Genomic DNA, 18,684 nt, shown 5'->3' on the forward strand with positions numbered 1-18,684 from the left:
GTATTCCGGTCGACGGACACGCGCAGTCTAGGAATTTTCTCCGGTTTCTGGCTCGACGTGGAGGCGTGAAGCGACACACGGACCGGTCACCCGCCGCACACCATGGACCCCGACGACGACCGCGAAAGCTGGAGCGACGCCCGCGAGACGGTAGAGGCCGACGACCTCAGTCCTACCACCAACGAGACTCCAGAACCCGCTCACATGTCGGAAGACCGCGACGTCGACGCCGATCAGGAAGACGTGACGATAATGGGAGACAAAGTTGGACCGCATCAGCAGAAGGATGTCGAGCGGGTCCACACACCGCTCTCGGAGCTCACCGAGAGCCGTCGCCCCTCTGACGCCGCCAGCGTCCAGAGCGTTCCCGCCGTGCACGTCACGGAGCCTACGACACCTATCACCGAGTCCGCGTCGCCCACGTCGGTACCAGCGCAGGCGCCACCGCCGTCCCCGTCCCGGTCGCATGTTTCAGCAGCAACCCAAGACACTGATCGCGCCGCGCGTCGACGCTCCATTGTAGACGTGCGTACGACCGCTTTCTCGCGAGTCCTAGTTTACTCATTCTTGCTCGAACAGAGCCGTTCGTCCAACCGGTTCTCGGGGTTCCTATCAAACATAATGCATAGACGGGATGGGGTGACGAACCCGGCCTCTCGCAATCGCCCTCGACAATCCAGGACGGTTGAAGGCTCCACCTTGGACTCACGCGTGTCTGGATCACGCCCGACAACGCCGACAGCGATGCGCAGCACGACGCCCCCGCCAGCGTTACCGCCACCATCGTTGAAAGATCTTGGTCTCTCCCTTCGGAGCATCACATCTGATCTATCGCCAGCCCATTTCAGCACTCCTCCAACCAACGGTGCATTCTTGGCACCACATTATCTCCTACTATGCCATGCCCAAGGACTTGACGTCCTTCCATTGACGTACCCACCCACCCCTCAGCCATACGCTCTCATACGGCGTGTGAGCTTCAAGAGCGTGGTTGTGATGGAACATCGCGGGGTGCTAGTTGCTATCGCGGGGCGGAGAGACGGGGTGCGAGTATATGCGCTGGACGAGGTGAAGAAGGCGATTGAATGGCGTATGGACGTGGAGATACGTAGGGAGGCTGAGAGGAAACGCAGAGAAGAGGCCAAGAGGGCGACGTTGGTGGCCAGGAATGAGCAGCTGGCGGCTGAGAAGAGTGGTGCCTTGGCGAACCAACGGCCCACGAAACCTCGTAGTTCTTCGATCTCCGGCCCTGAGAAAGCTTCTAGGGCCAAGCTTTCACGGAAGGCGTCCGCGTCATCCGCTTCTACTATTCCTGTTCCTCCGACACCTCGACCCCCGACTCAGCCAAGACGACCAAAGACCCCTCCCGCGCGTCTACGCTCTCAGACTCCCCCACCACGATTACCCTCTCATTCTCTGCCGCCAATACCTCCTGTACCATCAGATCCTCCGCCCGCATATCAGACTTCCCCGCCTCCGCCTTCCGGTCCTTCCACATTACGCCCGCCCGGAGCTGTAGTTTTCAGTCGTCGTAGGACTTCGGTAAGCGAAGTCATGCAGGGTCCGCCGAGACGTGCAAGCGGCGAAGCGGAGCGTCCGGATAATAGAGACGAGAAATCCGGCGATTGGGCCGATGGTCGCCATTCCAGCGATGATGAAGCGATCGACCTTGTTGCGGCGCCTAGCGGGAGTCAGCTCCTCGATGAGCGAACTAGTGCACAAGCGCAAGGGCAAGGTTCTCCGGCTTCGCCACCGCGAGATCCGGTGTCCACTATCCAGCTCACACCTCGGGAACCCACCACCAGCAGTATCCGCCGAAATAACCGGCCTGCCAACTTGGATCTTAGTGTCACGCGCATGAACAGCATTCCTCCACCGCAGCCTTCTCCCTCCCCCACTTTGATGACCCTCCGCCAGGCCCTCGCGCAGTCTCCACCTGTGACTATGCGCGGCGCGTCGACAATGAACTCGTTGGCCGCCCAGATGGGTGGGGATGAGGGACCAGGCACTCCCGATGCAGAAGGTGATGAGGATGACGATCAAGCCGCCCCCGTCGGTGGTGAACGCATTTCGCTGGCACAGGCTCTGTTCGAGAGCAGGAGGCCGGACTTGCCTCCTGCGGGTACGCGTCGACCTCAGCAGCCCATTCTCATCGGTTCACATACTGTTGCTCCCCCTGACGAGGACCCGCCGGCAAGTCCGCGCAGTTCTGACGCGCACTCTTTCCAGACCAGGAGAAGCGTCGGTGGCACCTCGACAGCTGCGGCAAGGCGAAGGCGCAGGTGGTCGGTTTTGGATGGCATCTTTTCCGGGCCGTCGAATAACGCTCAGCCGCCGGTCGCTCCTGCGGCGGAAACCAGATCGGACGCAGTACCATCTGCGACACGTCCTCAGTCCCCGGAAATGACGCAAGTGCCTGACACCAGCACGAATGGACTCCGGCGGTACATGTCTCACACCAATCCGACGCCTGTTTCTGCGAATTCTCTTGAAGCTGCACAAACAAGGGTATTTGCATCATCGTCCGCGGAGGCGCTCCCGTTACCTCCAGCCCCCGCCATCCCAACAGCATCATCGTCTTCATCGCATAGCAGGATAACTCGGTTCCTCAACAGCGCTCTTCACCCGCGGCGGGAAGATAATGCTGCGGCCGCGGCTCTCAGGTCTCATGCTGACAAGAACAGCGTGATCGCTCCGCAACATACCGCTCCTGCGCCAAAACTGGAGTATGTCAAGCTCCCTGGTACTAAGGGATCCGTTCTCATCAAGGCCGTGGAAACGGCCAAGAAGAGGTGAACGGTCTTTTCTATCTGGTACTCAGTACGACTGACAATAACCTAGCTTCTTGGCTATTCTCTGCGGAGACAATGGCGAGAAGGTCGAGCTCTTCGCCGGTACATATCGAACGGCGCTGGGCTTGTCTCGCACGTTCATTCTGCCAGACTCTCCTCGATCACTGGAGCTGCAACTGCAAGGCGATGACCTCGTCGAGGTGTTCCTTGTATTCTCGCAGAACGTGTTTGGACTGGAACCTGCCACTGTCCGTGTTCGGGAGGTCAGGATCGGCCGTGCTGAGCGTCGTGCTGCTCGACGTAGGGCCCGAGAAAATCGCACGAATGATACGGACGCTGATCCTGCTGCCCCCGGCGAGGACGAGACTGCTGATACCGGTGTCAACGTCACGATCGGGGTCGCTGTCGAGAGTCCGTCGCCGTCGGGAGACGATGTTCTTGTCGCGGATGCAGTTCCTTCGTCTGGACCCCCGGCTAGCATGCGTCCGCCAGAAACGCCCACGGAAGGGGCGCCGGGAGACGGGACCACTACACCCAACAATGGCTCCACTCTCGCGTCTGAGGAGTTGCTGGCCTTAGCAACAGCTCAGATGGGCCCTTTCACGACCTTCCAGCAGTTGTCATTTGCCCCGCAATTCCCCTTAGCTGCCATCGCTGATGACTACATCATCCCACCAACCTATCCCGCCTTCTTGAACTACAAGCGGAGTCACGAACCGGACGCTGTCGAGGGTCCGTCTGCGGATGGTATACTTGATAATGGCTTGCGCGATCATAGTTCTCCTCCGGGTCTGCCGGTCCCTGCTCCCGAGGCTCCGTTGAAGTGGTTTTATCGTGACCCGACGGGTAAGGTGCATGGTAAGTCAAGCTTGATCACGTCCGAGATTTCGACATTTTGCTCAAACGGTTTGCAGGACCATGGAAATCTACTCTCATGCAATCGTGGTACAAGGACGGTATGCTGCCTCCGGACCTTCCCGTCAGGCCGGAGAGTCAAGAAGAGTACATCCTACTCAAGGACTTGCGGCTGCAAAGCGTTGACCCCTCCCATCCGTTCCGGACCCCTCCACCTCCTCTGAACGTCGCCTTACCCACGGTCGAAAACGCCAAGCCTCTACTTGCCCCGATCTCGCTGCTCGCTCAGCCGCGGCACTTCGGACCTCCAGCTCTCTTCTACTCGTCTCGAGGCGGGCACAGCACCACCATCGTCGACGCACGCGGCCGGTCTGTGATCAAAGGCCGCTTCCGGTGGAGCGATGACGAGGAAGACACGTTCACCATCGGCCGGCTGGGCGACGTCCGTCGTCTCGAGGCGTTTGACCTGCGCGAGCGTTCCGTGCTCGTCGCGATGCGGCACGGTGGGCTCGAGGCCGTCGACCTCGCCGACGCGCTCCTCAAGCCCGCGGACGACTCGCGCCCGGTCCTGCCGCAGTTCAACCCGCCGGACGCGAGCACGAATCGGCGCCGGCCGTTCGTGTGGCGGATTGGAACGCCGCTGGCGTCGGCGAGCGGGGGTGCCGCGCCGGTGGCTTCGCGCCCTCGCAGCGCACCTGCGACGCAGGGCAACAGGCGCGCGAGCATGATGCCCGGCAGATCGCCGGGCAAGAGCGACTTCGGCGCCGGGCTGGACCCGGAGCACGATCACGGTCTAACAGAGGAGGTTTTCTTCATCGGCCGGCGGGAGGACGACGTTTACCTCTGCGAGCGCAAGGCGGGCTCGTTCCGCGTGCTTCGTCTCGGGCCCGACGCAGCATGACGACGGCGATGGAAATGGTCCCCGCTTTCCCTAAGTATGACCGTAGTTGAGGACTATAGAAAATCGTAGTTTATATTCGTGAATCGTGTTGTTACATCCCAGAAGCATATGTGCCCCATGATGCATCCCTCCTCCACCCTTCGCATACCCCCACCAACCTCCGGCTCCGGTGTACTTTAGCTAAGCAAAAAGTAGAGAGGACGCTTAATAATCGATCACAGCTTGGCCTTATTCCGCAACACCATCTTCTGTATCTTGCCGGTGGAGGTTTTCTGGCGTCATCGGCGTCAACGAGGGACAGATCGTTGAGTGTGGAGGAACGGAGGCAGCTTACGGGCAGCTCGCTGACGACGCGCACCCACTCGGGGCAGGCGAAACCCGGCAGGCGGCTTCGCGCGTGCTTCTTGAGCTCGACCTCGAACTGATCGTGCTTGCCGAGCCACGTCTTGACATGGTCCGGCTTCAGCGTCACGAACGCCATGGCACGCTGATATCCGGAGTGGTGAGCGCGACCGTCGGAGGCAGCAGGCAGGCGATCGGAACGTACCTCGCCCCACTTGGGATGCGGACGGGCGACGACGGCCACTTCCAGGACGTGCGGGTGGGTCGACAGCTCTGCAGGGCCATCGCGGATCAGTGATCACCCAAAGCGCGCAAAAAAAAAACCCCGTGTGTGGTCGAGGGAGGGGGGCACCTTGTTCTATCGCGAGGCTGCTGGCGTTTTCTCCGCCGGAGATGATGATGTCCTTGCTGCGATGAAGCCGTATTCAGGTCACGGCAACGAAAACACACGGAGACAGGGGCGACTCGACAAACCTTCTGTCTAAGATGGCGATCGACCCGTCCGGGTGCATCACCGCAAGGTCGCCCGAGTTGAAGCATCCGCCACGGAACGCTTTGCGCGTCGCCTCAGGGTCGCGGAAGTACTATTCGCGATTACGTATAAAAGTCAATCCTTTGCATTGTTTCACCGAGATTTGCAAGGCGCAAACGGACGGACCTCTTTCATGGTGATGTTACCCCTAGTGACGATCTCGCCCACGGTCTTGCCGTCCTTGGGCACGTCGACGAGCGCATCGTCCAGGCTGGAGCCTTCTGCAGGCGGGTATACCACACGCACTTCCAAGGCGGTGGCGAACTGATGCCTAGACTTGCCCACCTCAGCTTCGACGTCCATCATAGCGAGATGCGCGCTCACGCACCCTTGTCTGGCCATGAACTTCGCCCGGTCCTCTAGCGAAAGCGCGGCCCATTCCGGCTGGAAGTAATTACGCGTGAACGGCCCGTAGGTCTCTCTGTTGACCTACCCGCGTCAGCTTGTTGATCCGGTTCAAGGTAGCTCACGATCCAACGATACGGGGAAATTTGATACGCACGTCATGCCGTACACATGGACGGGGTTGATGTGCAGTTTGGTGAGCTCGCCGATAAGGTGCGCGGTCGGCGCCGAGCCCGCGACGATAGCGGATATGGGCTCGCGCAAACGTCGCGCCGCGGGGTCGTTCACGATACCAATCTATCGGTGCTTGGGTAGGTAACATGTACACATCGCCGAAAAAGGTAGGCGGGTACCTGGACGGTCGGCGCGCCGCAGTAGTGCGTCACGCCGGAGTGGAGGAAGTGTTTCCATATGAGGGGGTAGGAGACCGTGCGTATGGTGAGCTGGATGAGGCTAGGTAAGCCGAGCGATTCCCATAATGATACGGGGAGGGGTATTTGCTCACTTGGGTGGCCATCGCGAAGGTCGCCGCCCAGGGGTACGTCCATCCGGACGCGTGGAACATGGGTAGAATCCTGTAGGCTCGCGTGGTGAGCGCGAGGGCTGGCGCGTCCTAGTAGACGATACGAGATTACCATAGGTACGTCGAATCGATGTTCATCCTGCGTATTTTGTAAATTTCGTGAGTTGAACGGGTCGACCGTAGCGGCGGGGGATGCATCATTACCGAGTTTCGAAGGCATTTGCGATAGCAGCCAAGTATGAGCCTGTCCCGAATTGAGTTAACCATCGTCATTAGTACTGCGAGGACGAGTGAAAGGTTACCTCTCAGGGTAGTAAGGACGCCTTTAGGCTAGTATGGCAACGCCTCGGTAAGCGACATAATGCTGAGCGCGGAAAGGGAGTGCTGCTCACACGTCCCGTAGTACCAGATCTACCAAGGTGAGCATGTCAATATGGTGATAGAACCAAGCAACGCATGAACCCACGTATAGCACAACGCGGCGCCCGCATCCTCGTCGGTCTCCACTTCCAGTCCAGGCCAGCCTCTCTCGCCGCTCGCCCTCCGGCCCTCCTTGAGGAATTCCTCGTAGGGGTCGCCTGCGCGGCCGCTATCATGACTGACGACGACCTGCGCGCCAAGAGGATTGCCTTCGGGGCCGTCGAGGAGGTGGAGGTATTCGCGGTCGATGAGGATCAGCCTCGCGCCGGAGTGCTGGAGGATGTAGGAGACCTCGGGTCGGGTGAGGCGGGTGTTGATCGGGGTGATGATGCAGCGCGCGGCGAGGGTGGCTTGGTGGGCGTCTGGGGTAGGGTGTGTTTGGTGATTGGGTGCAGGGGGGTAGTAAGGGTGGGTTTACCTGCGATCAGAGGGCTTTTCTGGGTCAGCGGTATGAAGGTATTTGAGATGTGGAGCTGGCATACCAGTTCGGGGCAATGACGGCGACTCTATCCCCTGGTTGAATTCCTCGATGTTTGAGGGCATATGCAAGGTTCTGGATCCGCTGAGCCCTGTAAGACCGCGTGAGCAATGAAATAAGGGTTCGATAGATATTTCATCTGGACATACCAAACACCGTATGAGTAGAAGACGGGTTGCTCGACGTCAGGATGCGCGATAGCGAGCTTGTCGGGGTATATCTGCGCTGCCTTCAAAACGAATGCCAGTGGGTTCTATCGATGCGCGCACGCGTCAAATGTGACGCCAGAACGCGGGTCATTGATCTGCGCTCACCAGAGGATGCTTGTGCACTGGCCATCCTTTCGGAAATGCCTGTCTAAACTCGGGATGGGGAGGTGGGATGCTCTCAGGCGTCGGTTCAAACCGAGCTCGAGCGGCTTCTGTCGTACATAGAGCGCGGTGAGCGGGTGCGAACAGCGTCTAAACGAGGAGCCTCACCGAAGGCGGCCATGGTCCCCGGGAAAGTCGTGGTCTATCTTCCGGACGCAAGGTCATCTGAGGAGCTGTGGGGACGTGGTATATATATTATAAACCGATCGAGCCTTTGAACACGGGGCCCCGCACTAGGGGCCGGGTCGTGCGGGGCAATTTCATATTACGCCTGACACCATCAAACGCCGAGTCCTCTCATGTCCTGTGCGACCGAACCCTATTTCTGCGTTTCGTCGACGTCTTCAGCGTCATGCTCAGCGCCAACGACGTCTTTGAGACAACCGCCGTGAACGGCATCGGGGGCGCGCCGTACTTCTACCGTGCGGCGTTTGGCAACACTTGATTCTGACCTGATTCTGACCTGATTTGACTTTTGTGCACCAAAGTGGCAAGCCCCTGTCCAGTTGCGTCTATCTGATTTCACAGTCCTGCCTAGTATGGCAAGTGAATCAAGTCAAATCATCTGATTCTTGCAGAAATCAAGTGTTCCCAAACGCAGCCTTGTGTCACAGACACAGCGATGCTTAGGCCCCGTTCGGCGACGCCTGATTCTGGAAATCAGATGATTTGACCACGCATGCATACCATACACGGTTAAGTTGTGAGACAAATTTAACATAATAGAACAGGGGCTTGCCATATGAGGAGGAAAAAGGTCAAGAACTGCCAGAATCAGGGCAAAATCAGGGTAGAGTCAACCCCAACCGAACGAGGCCTTTACTATGTAATTACGGGCTGGGAGATACTTGAGGCAAAGCTCAGGTAATATTTGCGGCCTCTCTGCGTAGCGGCCGGAGCGCAAGCTTTGTTGAAGCCCAAGGCATGGACCATCACTGGATGCCCGACTGCACCGTGTTGCATGAAGGCGGCATGAACAAGCCGAGGATACGAATATATCACGTAGTTTGGTAGTTGACCGTTGTACAGGTGTCTGAGCCCACGCCTGTCCAAATCTGCTCAATAGGCTCTCTATCGCATCCGGCGAGCACTTACATACATACGACGCTCGACTTGATATCTGCATCCTCCATCTTCTGCAAAAAGCAACTGCGGAGCTTTGGGGCACAGCATTGCACCCGACGCAGCGAGGCTGCGCGCGCCGTCTCTCATAATGTTGATGATGAATGAGCCCCTCGTTCAACCTCAACCACCACGACCATAACCACCAGGATGACAAGCGATCTCAACGACTCGGCGCCACCACCCACCTACACCCAGCAAGTCGAAGATCCGTCTGACCTGTTACCCCCACCTGAAGCTGGTGACATCGAGCAAGAGCAAGCGGTCGATTCGGACTTGCAGCTCCTCATCCTCCCCGCAAGCGACAGCACTTCCTTCCAATCTGGCTATCTGGGTGCGGCCGACGAACGCGCCGCGATCGAGGGCGAGGTGCAGCTGAAGGGCGTCGTGGGCCCCCGTCGCTGGGACAAACTGTCCGTTTATTTCACGCCTTGATGCATAACACCGAGATAATGACTGCTTGATATCTCTTCTGATGGCGCTCCCCATCGGACGTACAAACACCAGGACGCTCACGCTCCGCACGCTCGAGCGCGCCCAAGATACTGAAGTCGAGCTCTTCAAGACCGAACTCGTGCTGCACACGGCCCCCGACCCGAGCGCGCCCTGGCCGTCCTCCTACCCCTTCGCGATCCCGCTCACGCACGACACGCCTCAATGCGTGCACACCTCGCGCTCGGGGCTCACGCATACGCTCTCCGCCACGCTCACCTCCTCCTCTACCCCTTCCACGCCGCCGTCCGAGGCCCCGCCAAGCTTCAGCACGCACCTCCTCGTGCACACCCGTCGCTTCTCGTCGCACGGGCTCGCGCTCGCCCCCGCGCCGCGTACGCGCAGCCTCGTGCACCCCACACCCGTGGACGCCCAGCTCCCCCGCACGACGTTCTTCGCGGGCGAGCCCATCCCCGTCTACGTCACCGTGCCCCCGCCCGCGCGCGAGCTCGTCGTCTCGCGCGGCGTTCGCCTCCGCAACATCCGCGTCGAGCTCGTCCGCATCGTCAAGGTCCGCGGCGCGCCTGCCGATACCGACTCCGACTCTGAATCGTCGTCCTCCTCCGAGTCCTCCGGCAGCGACACGGGCGGCGGCGACGCCAAGCGCCGCGCGCCCTTCGCCGCGCACGCCGAAACGAGCGTCATCTCCCGCTCCGGCGCCGCCTGCCGCTTCCACGCGACGCGCGCCATCCGCCAGCGCTTCGTCCTCCGCCCTTCCGCCCCGTCCGACTACCCCTCCGACGCCGGCCCGCCTCTCTCCCCCACGTCCGGGGCGCCCACGTCCTGCGCCGCCGTCTCGCAGACGACGCTCCTCCACGCCGTCTCCTTCCGCGTCCTCGTCCACGTCGGCTTCCTCGAGCAGCCGACCCGGACCGAGCGCACGCTGACGCTCCGCATCCCCGTCACGCTCCTCCCCCCTCCCGCGCCGCTGCCCGAGGTCGAGCCCGCCGTCGACGCCGCCTACCGCAAGAAGCACGACAAGCCGCCCGCGCGCACCGTCCGGCGCGAAGACACCGAGGTCGCCGCCGCGCCGCACTACGGCGCGGGCCCTAGCGGCGCGGGCGTCGGCGTGGGCGCCCCTCCACCGTTCGAGGAGCGCGAGGCGCCACCGCCCTTCGCCTCGCTCTCCATCGCCACCCCGGAATCGTCTTCCGCCCAGGCCGCGCGCCTGCCCACCTTCCTCGAATCCGAGACGGACGCGTACGTCGCCTCGGCCGAGCATACCGGGCCCCAACTTCAACTACAACAGCAGCAACAGCAGCAGCAGCAACAGCAACAACAACAGCAATCGTTACACCAACTCGGCAGCGAGCTGGCGTTCCCCGGCGAAGGCGAGCTGTTCGGCTTCACCGCCGCGGACGAGTTCGACGGGCACGCGCCCGAGATCGCGGGGGAGCGCGGCGCGAGCCCGCCGCCGACGATCGAGCAGGCGCGCGCGGACCCGGACGTGAGCGAGCTCGCCGCGCTCGCGCACGTGCCGCCGCAGCTCGCGATCGCCGCGCTCGGCAGCAGCGGCGGCGACGGGGTGGACGGCGGCGACGGCGACGCCGCCCCGCCGCCCCCGCCCCCACCGATGGACGACCCGTCCGACCCGCCGCCGTCGATCGACTCGGAGTTTCGCACGCACGGGGGCGAGGTCGGCGTCGCGGTGCTGCCCGTGGGGTCGCCGGTGGCGGCGGGGGCGGGGGCGGGCGGGGCGGAGATCGGGACGTCGAACGCGACGTATGTCGGCCCGCCCGCGGAGGACGATAGGCACCGCCGCCCGCACGGGCACGAGCGGCCCCCGCCTCCGCATACGAGCGAGGCGCCGGCGCCGGCCGCGGGCAACGCGCCCCCGCCGTATCTTATCCCGGAAGGAGAGCAGGAGCATGCGCCCGGGCCTCCGCCTTACGTCGGTTGATGATGACGCTCGGACGTCGGGACGTAGATGCAAGGGAAGGTCCAGGTAGTAACAGAATATGTATGTATGTAAGGATAATACAGGTATAGGGCCGCGGGTAGACGTGTAGGGAGGAGGGAGGCAGGAGGCGCGCACAGAGGGACAAAAAAACCCGTGGTTTCAAGTAGTTTAGCAACAAGGGTCTAATAACAAAGAGCACGCTCCGTGTGCGGGGGAGGGAGGGAGGAAAGATCGTCGCGAGGTCGTACGAGGAAAAAAAAACACAAAACCAAACAAACAGAGGCATGTATGTAGTGGGAACGATGCGGCAACACACGGAAGAAAAAAGGATTCAGCAGTTGCACGCGTCCTTGCCCTTGGTCTGGTTCTCCTCGAGGTTGACGCCGCCCTCTTGTCGCGCGGCGCCGGTGCGTGCGCCCTGTGCGCCGGGTCGCCCCGCGCCGCGCGAGGAGGCGAGGATGTGCTCGATCGGTATCTTCTTCGCTGCGGGAGAATTAAAATAAATTAAGCGGTGGCGCGAGGGTGGGGGGTAAAAGGGGGCAAGAAAAACCCACCGATCTCGGTGAACATCTCGACGACGCCCTCGCCCGTCTTGGCGGACGTCTCGAAGAAGAGCAGGCCGGCCTCGGCGGCGTACGCCTGCGCCTCGTCGGCGGGGACCTGCCGCAGGCTCTCGGGCGACGAAGACTCGGCGTCGGCGTCGGCGTCGGGCGTGGCCGTCGCGTCGTCCGCCTCGTCTTCCTCGGCGTCGGCGGCGGGCGTGGAGGACGAGGGCTGCTGGACGAGGTCGACCTTGTTACCGGCGAGGGCGATGACGATGTTCGGGTTCGCCTGCCGCTGGAGCTCCTTGACCCACGATTTGGCCTTTTCGAGGCTGGACGCTTTGGTGACGTCGTAGACGACCACGGCGGCTTGCGCGTTGCGGTAGTACATGGGCTGTTTAGTGGGGTGAAAAAAGAGGTGTGACGGATGAGACGGGGTGGGGACGGAAGGAGGAGGAGCCGGGGTGCGTTACCGCGAGCGAGTGGAAGCGTTCTTGGCCGGCGGTATCCCAGATCTCGTAGCGTAGGACGCGGTCTTCGAGCCGGCATTTCTGGGTCAGGAAGGCGGCGCCGATCGTGGGTTCCTTGTTTGCTTGGAAGTCGTTCGAGACCTGGCGGCCCGGGGGGAGGGGGCAAAGGCAAAGTCGCATCAACAACAACGACAAGCGGGAACGACGGCGTGATGAGCGAAGACTCACGAAACGGAGCACGACCGAGGACTTGCCCACAGCAGCCTCGCCTAGAGGTGCCAGTCGTCAGCAACGATACGAATATATTCTTTGTGATTACGGTCATCTCGTCTCCACGGGTACGCGCCAGAAGGGAAGGAAACGCAGACTCAGAGCGGCGGTTGCCGTGCACGCTTCCCCCCCCCCCCTCGCAATGTCGTTGGATGGTGGACGTGTACTACTCACCCAGCAGGACGAGCTTGACTTGGACAGACTTGTCGGCGGGGGCGGAGGCGGAGTCGGACATGGATGGAGATATGGATAATGGAGGTGCGGTGGGAGTGGACGAGGACGAGGATGATGCTGCGCGCGGCACCGGTGGCGCCGGCACAGCGCTTTTGTCCCTCCTTCTGTATCGACTCTTTTCAGGCGCCCGGGGAACTCTGCTTGCTTCCGCGCTCAAGGGACAAGTTGTTTTTATTTGGGAGCGTATGGAGTTGGGGTTGTCTAAGGAAGACCACGAATATACACGATAAAGCACTCTGTTCGACTCGTATTACAGGGACATGCTGGGGCTATCACAACGACGAGAAAAGAGCCTATATGTACTGTATCCCTGCGAGCCCTGTGGGCATACGTTTCCCGTTGAACGCGGTCATACAATGGGAGTTATAAGCGGGGATCGGTGGGTCGATATTGGCTACACATTGACCTCCTCGATCCGTAGTTTGAGCGGCTCGGGAGGCTTCGATAGAGCCGAAAACAGCGGGAAAACGAGAGAAAACTTGCCGAGAATCGATACGGGCGTTGACGGGTTCGAGAAGCATGCTAGAGATACAACGGTATAAAGATACAGATGCGGATAATAGAGGTTAGAAACCTGAGAGGAAGGTCAGGGCTCAATACCAAGGAGCTTCGTGTGAAGGTATATCTATAACACGCACAACAATCGCAGTCAAACGGACACAAGGGCGTCCCACCGGCTTCGGGATCGATGCCCAAGTCGGCTTCCTTGAAGATGGTAAAGCCCTCCTCGGTCTTTCGTCCTGGATCACTGTCAGACGGACGGCGGAGTTTGCCTTTCGGAGAGAGAGAGAGAAGACGGACGGGATGAGGTCCCCCGAGAGTCCTTGAAGAGCTCGTCGTCATCCTGCGACGGTTTCGCCTTCCTCGACGGCTTCTTCAGCGCGCTCGACGATGAAGACGGTTTCCCAGAGTTGTCAGTCTTGGGTTTCTTCGTCAGAGGTCGCGTCGAGGGGTCGACGACGGTCTCGGGAGCGGCCCGTTTCGGTGCGTCTTGGACCTCAGCAGGGGCAGGGGCAGGGGTAGAGGCAGCGTCGTCGGCTTGAGCGCGCTTGCGCTTCTTCTTGTGCTTTTTCGACGTGGAACTCGTCACCGGCGCGGACGTCGACGCAGCGGGAAGTTTGGCATTTTCGGCGAGGCTCGTCTTCCCTTTGCCCTTGGCCTTGGCCTTGGACGAAGACGCGGACGCGAAGATGTCGTCGATCTCAGACTTGGCCATGGCCAGAAAAATGAGGGAGGCGGCGTGACGAGCAGCTGTGACATGTTCGTGACTCCTTCGATGGAGGGCACGTGTTCGGAGCTCGCGGGTGAATCGCTGGGTCGAGGTGGGCATGTTGAACGGGTTTGGCCAGTCCGGGCGTTTTTGAGAGCAGCGAGCCCTGATTTTATTTCCCGTCGACATTGTCGAGCGCTACGGCGAGAGCGCCTCGTAGATCCAACGTTTTGTTGATCGTCGAGGCGAGCGTGGCAGAGGCGCGGACGTTGACGCGGCGTTGGAGGGTGAGACCACGCTACGGCTTCCGCACGACCGAACCGACGCCGGGCCAGAGGCGGCATCATAATACGGACGGGGCCATCATGCTGTGAGTCCTCCTCTCTAATACACTCCCGCTTCCCGTTCATCCACCTCCCGCTCCTCCAGCCCGAACAACGCCCAGCAACAGCAACCGCCATTCGCCTCGCCCTCCTCCCCCGCAAACCCCAACGGCGGCTTCAACCTCGACCCCTCCGCCGCCGCCAAGCAGATTGCCGCCCTCAACGCCGTCAGCCATGCCCGCATGGCCCAGAACCAGAACAACCCCCGCGGCGGCGCGTACCCGTCCTTAGGCGCCGGGGCGGGCGTCATCGTCGGCGGCAGCATGGCGGCAGGAGGATCACAAGGCGCGCTGGCAGGCCTCGGCGGAGGAGGAGGAACAATCTCGGGATCTTACCCCGGCGCATTCTCGCTCCCCGCCTCCGTCGTCCCCGGACACGATCCTACCTCCCTCCCTCCCTCCGCCGTCGCCGCCGCCGCCACCAACAACACCACCTCCTCCCTCCTCCCCGCCTCCTCCTCCTCCTCCTCCAACATGAACCCGAACGCGCACGCGAACGCCCACATGAACCCCCAGATCGCGGCGCAGTACGCCCAGCGGCGGCACGCCTTCCTCGTCAACCTCGCCAACCTGCACGCGAACGCGAACAAGCCGCTCCCGCCCGCGCTCATCGGCGCCGCCGCTTCCGCCGCCGCCGCCGCCGGCGGCTCGACCAACCACCCGCCGTTCGACCCCGCGCTCTCGGCATGGAAGCCCCCGCTGCTCGATCCGACCGGCGCGCCGGGCGTCGTGCGCATCGCCGGCAAAGAGCTCGACCTCTTCCGGCTCTGGACCAGCGTCGCCCAGCTCGGCGGCATCCAAAAGGTAATCCCACCCCCCCTCTCTCTCTTTTTTTTTTTTTTTGCGTCCGTTCGGAGCTTAGGCTGACGAGGGACGTGCGTCGGCTAGATACATCAGCAAAATGCGTGGCCGACCATCCTCAGCTTCCTCGACGTGCCCGAGCAACACCCCCACCCGCAAACCGGCGTGCCCCAGCCCACCGCGCCCGCGCTCGTGCAGCTGTACAACGCCGTGCTCGCCCCGCTCGAAGCCCTCGTCCGCCGGCAGACCTCAGAGCGCCAAGCCATGGTCGCCCGCCAGGGGATGCAGCAGCAGCAGCAGCAGCAACAACAACAAGCACAACAACAGCAACAGGCGGCCTTCGCGATGCAAGGCCGCGCCCCGCAGATGCCGGGGTCGGGGCAGATGCAGCTCAACAACGCCGGGGCGGGGAACATGATGGGCATGTCCGCGCCCGCCGCCGCCCCTACGCCCAACCCCAACCCGACCGCGAACGTCAACGGCGCCGCGCGCTTTCCCGGCAATATGGCTATCATGCAGCCGCCGCATCCACCGCAACAGGCGCAGGCGCGGCCGACGCCCGAGGCCGGGTCGTTCGACGACGGCGCGCACCTTAACGGCGTGAACGGACAGGTCGGAGGCGACCTGTCGGCCGAGTTGGCGAACGCGGCGAACGGGATCGGAATGGGGCAGGGTACGATGATGGGGGAAGAGGAGGGCAAGAAGCGCAAGGCGGAAGCGGACGAGGCGGACGAGAAGCGGGCGAGGCAGAAGACGGGTCAGTCACGAATCGGCCCCCCCACTGCCACACACTGACGCCTCTTTTCTCTTTTTCTCTTTTGCTCTTTGCAGAAGCACAGGACGGCGTTATAGTAAGCCGGCTACCTAATCCCGCGTTGGCCACGAGCATGACTGACGCGCCCGTGCAGCCATCCGACCCCGACCAAAAACCTGCCATCCCCGCGGCCGCCACCGCGCCACGGCCCCGGGCCATCCCATCGCGCCGCAAGATCGAATACGTGCCGATCGGGCGCGAACCGCCCACGCACGGTGGACGCGACCTCGTCGCGCTCCGGGCAGAACAGCAGCGGATCGCGTCCCGGCGGCCCCTGCGCGACCTGGCCGACTGGGGCGCGGTCGACATCGGCGCGCTCGCGCTCGCGCTCCGCTCGCGGCTCGCGACCGAGCTGTCGTACGCGCTCACGACCTTCACCCTCCTCTCCGCCCTCCGCGCGCGCAACCCCGGCGAGCCTACGCCGCTCCCGCTCCAGCACTGCGGCGAGCTGCTCGACGAGACGCTCGACCTTTTAGAAGACGTCGCGTTCGAGGGCGTGCCGGACCCAGGGGTGGACGTTGCGGACGCGACGCCGGTCGCGACGCACCGCCGGCTCGTCGCGCGCGTGGTGGAAGACGGCGCGGACCCGTTCGCGGCGCTCGCGCGGCCGCAGGGGTGCAAGGACCCGGACGCGGGCCCGGTCCCGCGCCGGGGCGAGCTCGTGCTCGCGATCACCAACCTCCTCCGGAACCTGGCCGTCAACGAGCAGAACGCGCCGGTCGTGGCGCAGCACCCGCGCCTGCTCGACGTCCTCCTCCGGCTCACGTGCCTCGCGTCCGAGTCCGAGTCCGAGGCGGAAGGAGGCCTGCGCGCGGCGTCGCCCGCGCTGTCGCTCGCGGACCTGCTCGCCGTGCGGCGCGACGCGCTGCACGTGCTCGTGAACGTCGCCGCCGCCGTCCGCTTCTCGTCCGCGGCGCAGGACGTGCGGCTCGCGCACCGCGCCGCGCGCCTGCTCGCGTCCTTCCTCGTCGACCCGGACGAGGCCGTCTCGCCGCTGCGGCTGCTCGCGCACGGCGGCGGGAGCGCGAGCGGCCCGCCGGCGACGGCCGACATGGCGCTCGACGCGTTCGGCCGGCTCAGCCAGCCGGACGCGAACCGGGAGGTGCTCGCGAAGGCGCTTCCGGTGGGGTGGATGTGGACGCTGCTCGGCGCGCTCACGCGCCGGCTGCCGGTGGCGGACGCCGACTTTGCGCTCGTGCTCTCGCGCGAGACGTGGCTGCTGCACGTGGAGAAGGTGGTCATGGCGCTCTACTCGCTCGCGTACCTCGCGCCGCCCGCGCTGAAGAGGCGCGCGAAGAGGGACGCGGGGCTCGGCTTGCCCGCCGTGCTCAGGCGGTTCGTGAGGCGGGGCGTGTTGGAGGAGAACGCGACGCTGCGCGCGTGGCTCGTGATCTCGGCCCGGCGCGCGGCCGAGGCGCTCAGGGTGATCGACGCGGCGAGGGACGAGTTTGACGACGGGGGCGGGGAGGCGGCGCTCGCGCCGGTGCTGAGCTTTGGAGTGGGGTACGGCGAGGTCGGGGAGGGCGCCGTCGAGCGCGGGACGGGCTTGTTGGGCGGGCATCAGGAGGAGATGACGTGGCGGGTGATGGTGCTTCGCGATCTGGACGAGGTCATGTTCGGCGAATTGGAGAGTCTGGTGAGGGTCGAGTAAGGCGGGGGGGGGGGGGGGTTGTTGATTATCCGTGTTGTGTGTTGTGGCTTTTTTGCTCCCTTCCTCGATATCCTTACCTCTCGCGCGTGCTCCATGTTTTATTACTGTACTTATAACCTCGCGATGTTGTGGCTCTGTCAAAGCGGTCGGGGGGTATAACGGTGCAGCAATAACGATAACTACAACATGATGGGCAGTAAAGCGCGCGGGTACGGCAGATCAAGATCGCGGTCGGTCGAAGAGATACAGGGTGCCGCCAATGTCCCCGCTGGAACATGACACGAATCAGAACGTTTGCTGACGGGACGACGAAGGCGACTCACACAACCAGAGGAAGTTCGCCCTTGGACACGTCCCCGAGCGAACAGTAGCCAATGTCGTGCGGGACGGACGCGATGACCTGCCCGTTCATGCCAAGGCGTGAGCCTTTGGTCATGTCCCACAGCCGCACCTTGCCTGAAGTACGCATCACGTAATCAGCTCGTGTGCACGACCGACCGAGGGGGGTCACAAATAAGGTCACGAACCGTCTGCGCCCGAAGTCACCAGACTGAGCGGGCCCAGCAAGTCACCGACCCACTCCATGTGGAACACGCCGTAGTGGTCCTTGACGGGCACGGGAACGTGCGGGTGCTCGAATACGTACAGCGCGCCGCGCGAGAGGTCGCGCGGGTCGTACACCTCGACGATGTCGTCGGAGCGCGCGAGGGCGAGGTAGAGCCCGTCCGGGCTGTACGACATCACGTTCACCTCGCCCGACTCGTCCGCGAGCTGCGGCGAGGCGGAGGAGAGCGCCGGGTAGTCGAGCCGCTTCTCGCGCCGGATCGGCGTCTCTAGCGCCGTCGCCTGCGTCGCTTCCCGCGCCGGGGTCATCGCGGTCCGCACCGAGTTCGTCGCGTACTCTACCCGGTTCTCCCTGTCCTCGAGCTCGACGGGGAAAATTCGCAGCCGGTGGACGTCGCGTTCGTCGATCGTGACCATCGCAAGCTCGGTTCCTGCGGTCGGGGGCCCATGAGTTCAGGAAGGACAGATGTGGGAATAGGAAAAGAAACGGACCTCTTGGGTGGATGGCGAGCGAGTCGCCGGCCTCCTCCCCAGAGAAGGTACACAATTCGCTGCCGCTTTCGTCGAATGCCTTATGCCTACCGCCGACCGTGCCCGGAAGCGGCTCCGTGGACACGAAGAAGACGTCGTCGGTACCTTCCCGGCCCCAGGTCGCGCTCCCGGCGGAATGGCC

At 62.7% G+C, this 18,684-nt stretch overlaps 4 protein-coding genes across 4 annotated transcripts; 1 reads left to right on the forward strand and 3 right to left on the reverse strand.

Annotated features, from left to right (window-relative positions):
• Positions 1-1,020: 1,020 nt before the first annotated feature.
• PUNSTDRAFT_117248 (acetyl-CoA synthetase-like protein) lies at positions 1,021-7,680 on the reverse strand (the record flags this gene model as incomplete). Its single annotated transcript, XM_007378345.1, has 21 exons — positions 1,021-2,792; positions 2,842-3,650; positions 3,707-4,820; positions 4,883-5,035; positions 5,096-5,163; positions 5,243-5,298; positions 5,365-5,474; positions 5,549-5,693; positions 5,751-5,843; positions 5,925-6,064; positions 6,121-6,210; positions 6,273-6,342; positions 6,403-6,429; positions 6,495-6,534; positions 6,593-6,620; positions 6,683-6,701; positions 6,757-7,072; positions 7,129-7,142; positions 7,193-7,279; positions 7,338-7,441; positions 7,645-7,680. The coding sequence occupies 19 exons, from the start codon at positions 7,678-7,680 to the stop codon at positions 4,764-4,766; spliced, it is 1,653 nt and encodes a 550-aa protein (XP_007378407.1). The 3' UTR covers positions 1,021-2,792; positions 2,842-3,650; positions 3,707-4,763.
• Positions 7,681-10,455: 2,775 nt separating this feature from the next.
• On the reverse strand, positions 10,456-12,605 carry PUNSTDRAFT_79061 (ras-domain-containing protein). The gene is made up of 5 exons (XM_007378346.1): positions 12,530-12,605; positions 12,314-12,354; positions 12,089-12,226; positions 11,628-12,009; positions 10,456-11,556 (listed from the first exon to the last, which is right to left on the reverse strand). The coding sequence occupies exons 1-5, from the start codon at positions 12,588-12,590 to the stop codon at positions 11,405-11,407; spliced, it is 774 nt and encodes a 257-aa protein (XP_007378408.1). The 5' UTR covers positions 12,591-12,605; the 3' UTR covers positions 10,456-11,404.
• Positions 12,606-12,983: 378 nt separating this feature from the next.
• Positions 12,984-13,919, reverse strand: PUNSTDRAFT_129172 (uncharacterized protein; the record flags this gene model as incomplete). The annotated part of the gene is made up of 3 exons (XM_007378347.1): positions 12,984-13,111; positions 13,249-13,329; positions 13,391-13,919. 3 exons carry the CDS (start codon positions 13,917-13,919, stop codon positions 12,984-12,986), a joined length of 738 nt encoding a protein of 245 aa, XP_007378409.1.
• Positions 13,920-14,164: 245 nt separating this feature from the next.
• On the forward strand, positions 14,165-17,447 carry PUNSTDRAFT_41059 (uncharacterized protein; the record flags this gene model as incomplete). Its single annotated transcript, XM_007378348.1, has 5 exons — positions 14,165-14,169; positions 14,229-14,985; positions 15,070-15,739; positions 15,814-15,833; positions 15,891-17,447. 5 exons carry the CDS (start codon positions 14,165-14,167, stop codon positions 17,445-17,447), a joined length of 3,009 nt encoding a protein of 1,002 aa, XP_007378410.1.
• Positions 17,448-18,684: the final 1,237 nt, after the last annotated feature.

The sequence above is a fragment of the Punctularia strigosozonata genome, assembly GCF_000264995.1.
Source record: "Punctularia strigosozonata HHB-11173 SS5 unplaced genomic scaffold PUNSTscaffold_1, whole genome shotgun sequence".
NCBI lineage: Eukaryota > Fungi > Basidiomycota > Agaricomycetes > Corticiales > Punctulariaceae > Punctularia > Punctularia strigosozonata.

Coding starts and splice junctions, on each gene's coding strand:
- PUNSTDRAFT_79061 (XM_007378346.1), bottom strand. CDS start 12,590: ATGTCCGACTCCGCCTCCGCCCCCGCCGACAAGTCTGTCCAAGTCAAG. Junction 12,227..12,313: donor CCTCGGTCGTGCTCCGTTTC/GTGAGTCTTCGC, acceptor CCGGGCCGCCAG/GTCTCGAACGACTTCCAAGC. Junction 12,010..12,088: donor AACGCTTCCACTCGCTCGCG/GTAACGCACCCC, acceptor CCCACTAAACAG/CCCATGTACTACCGCAACGC.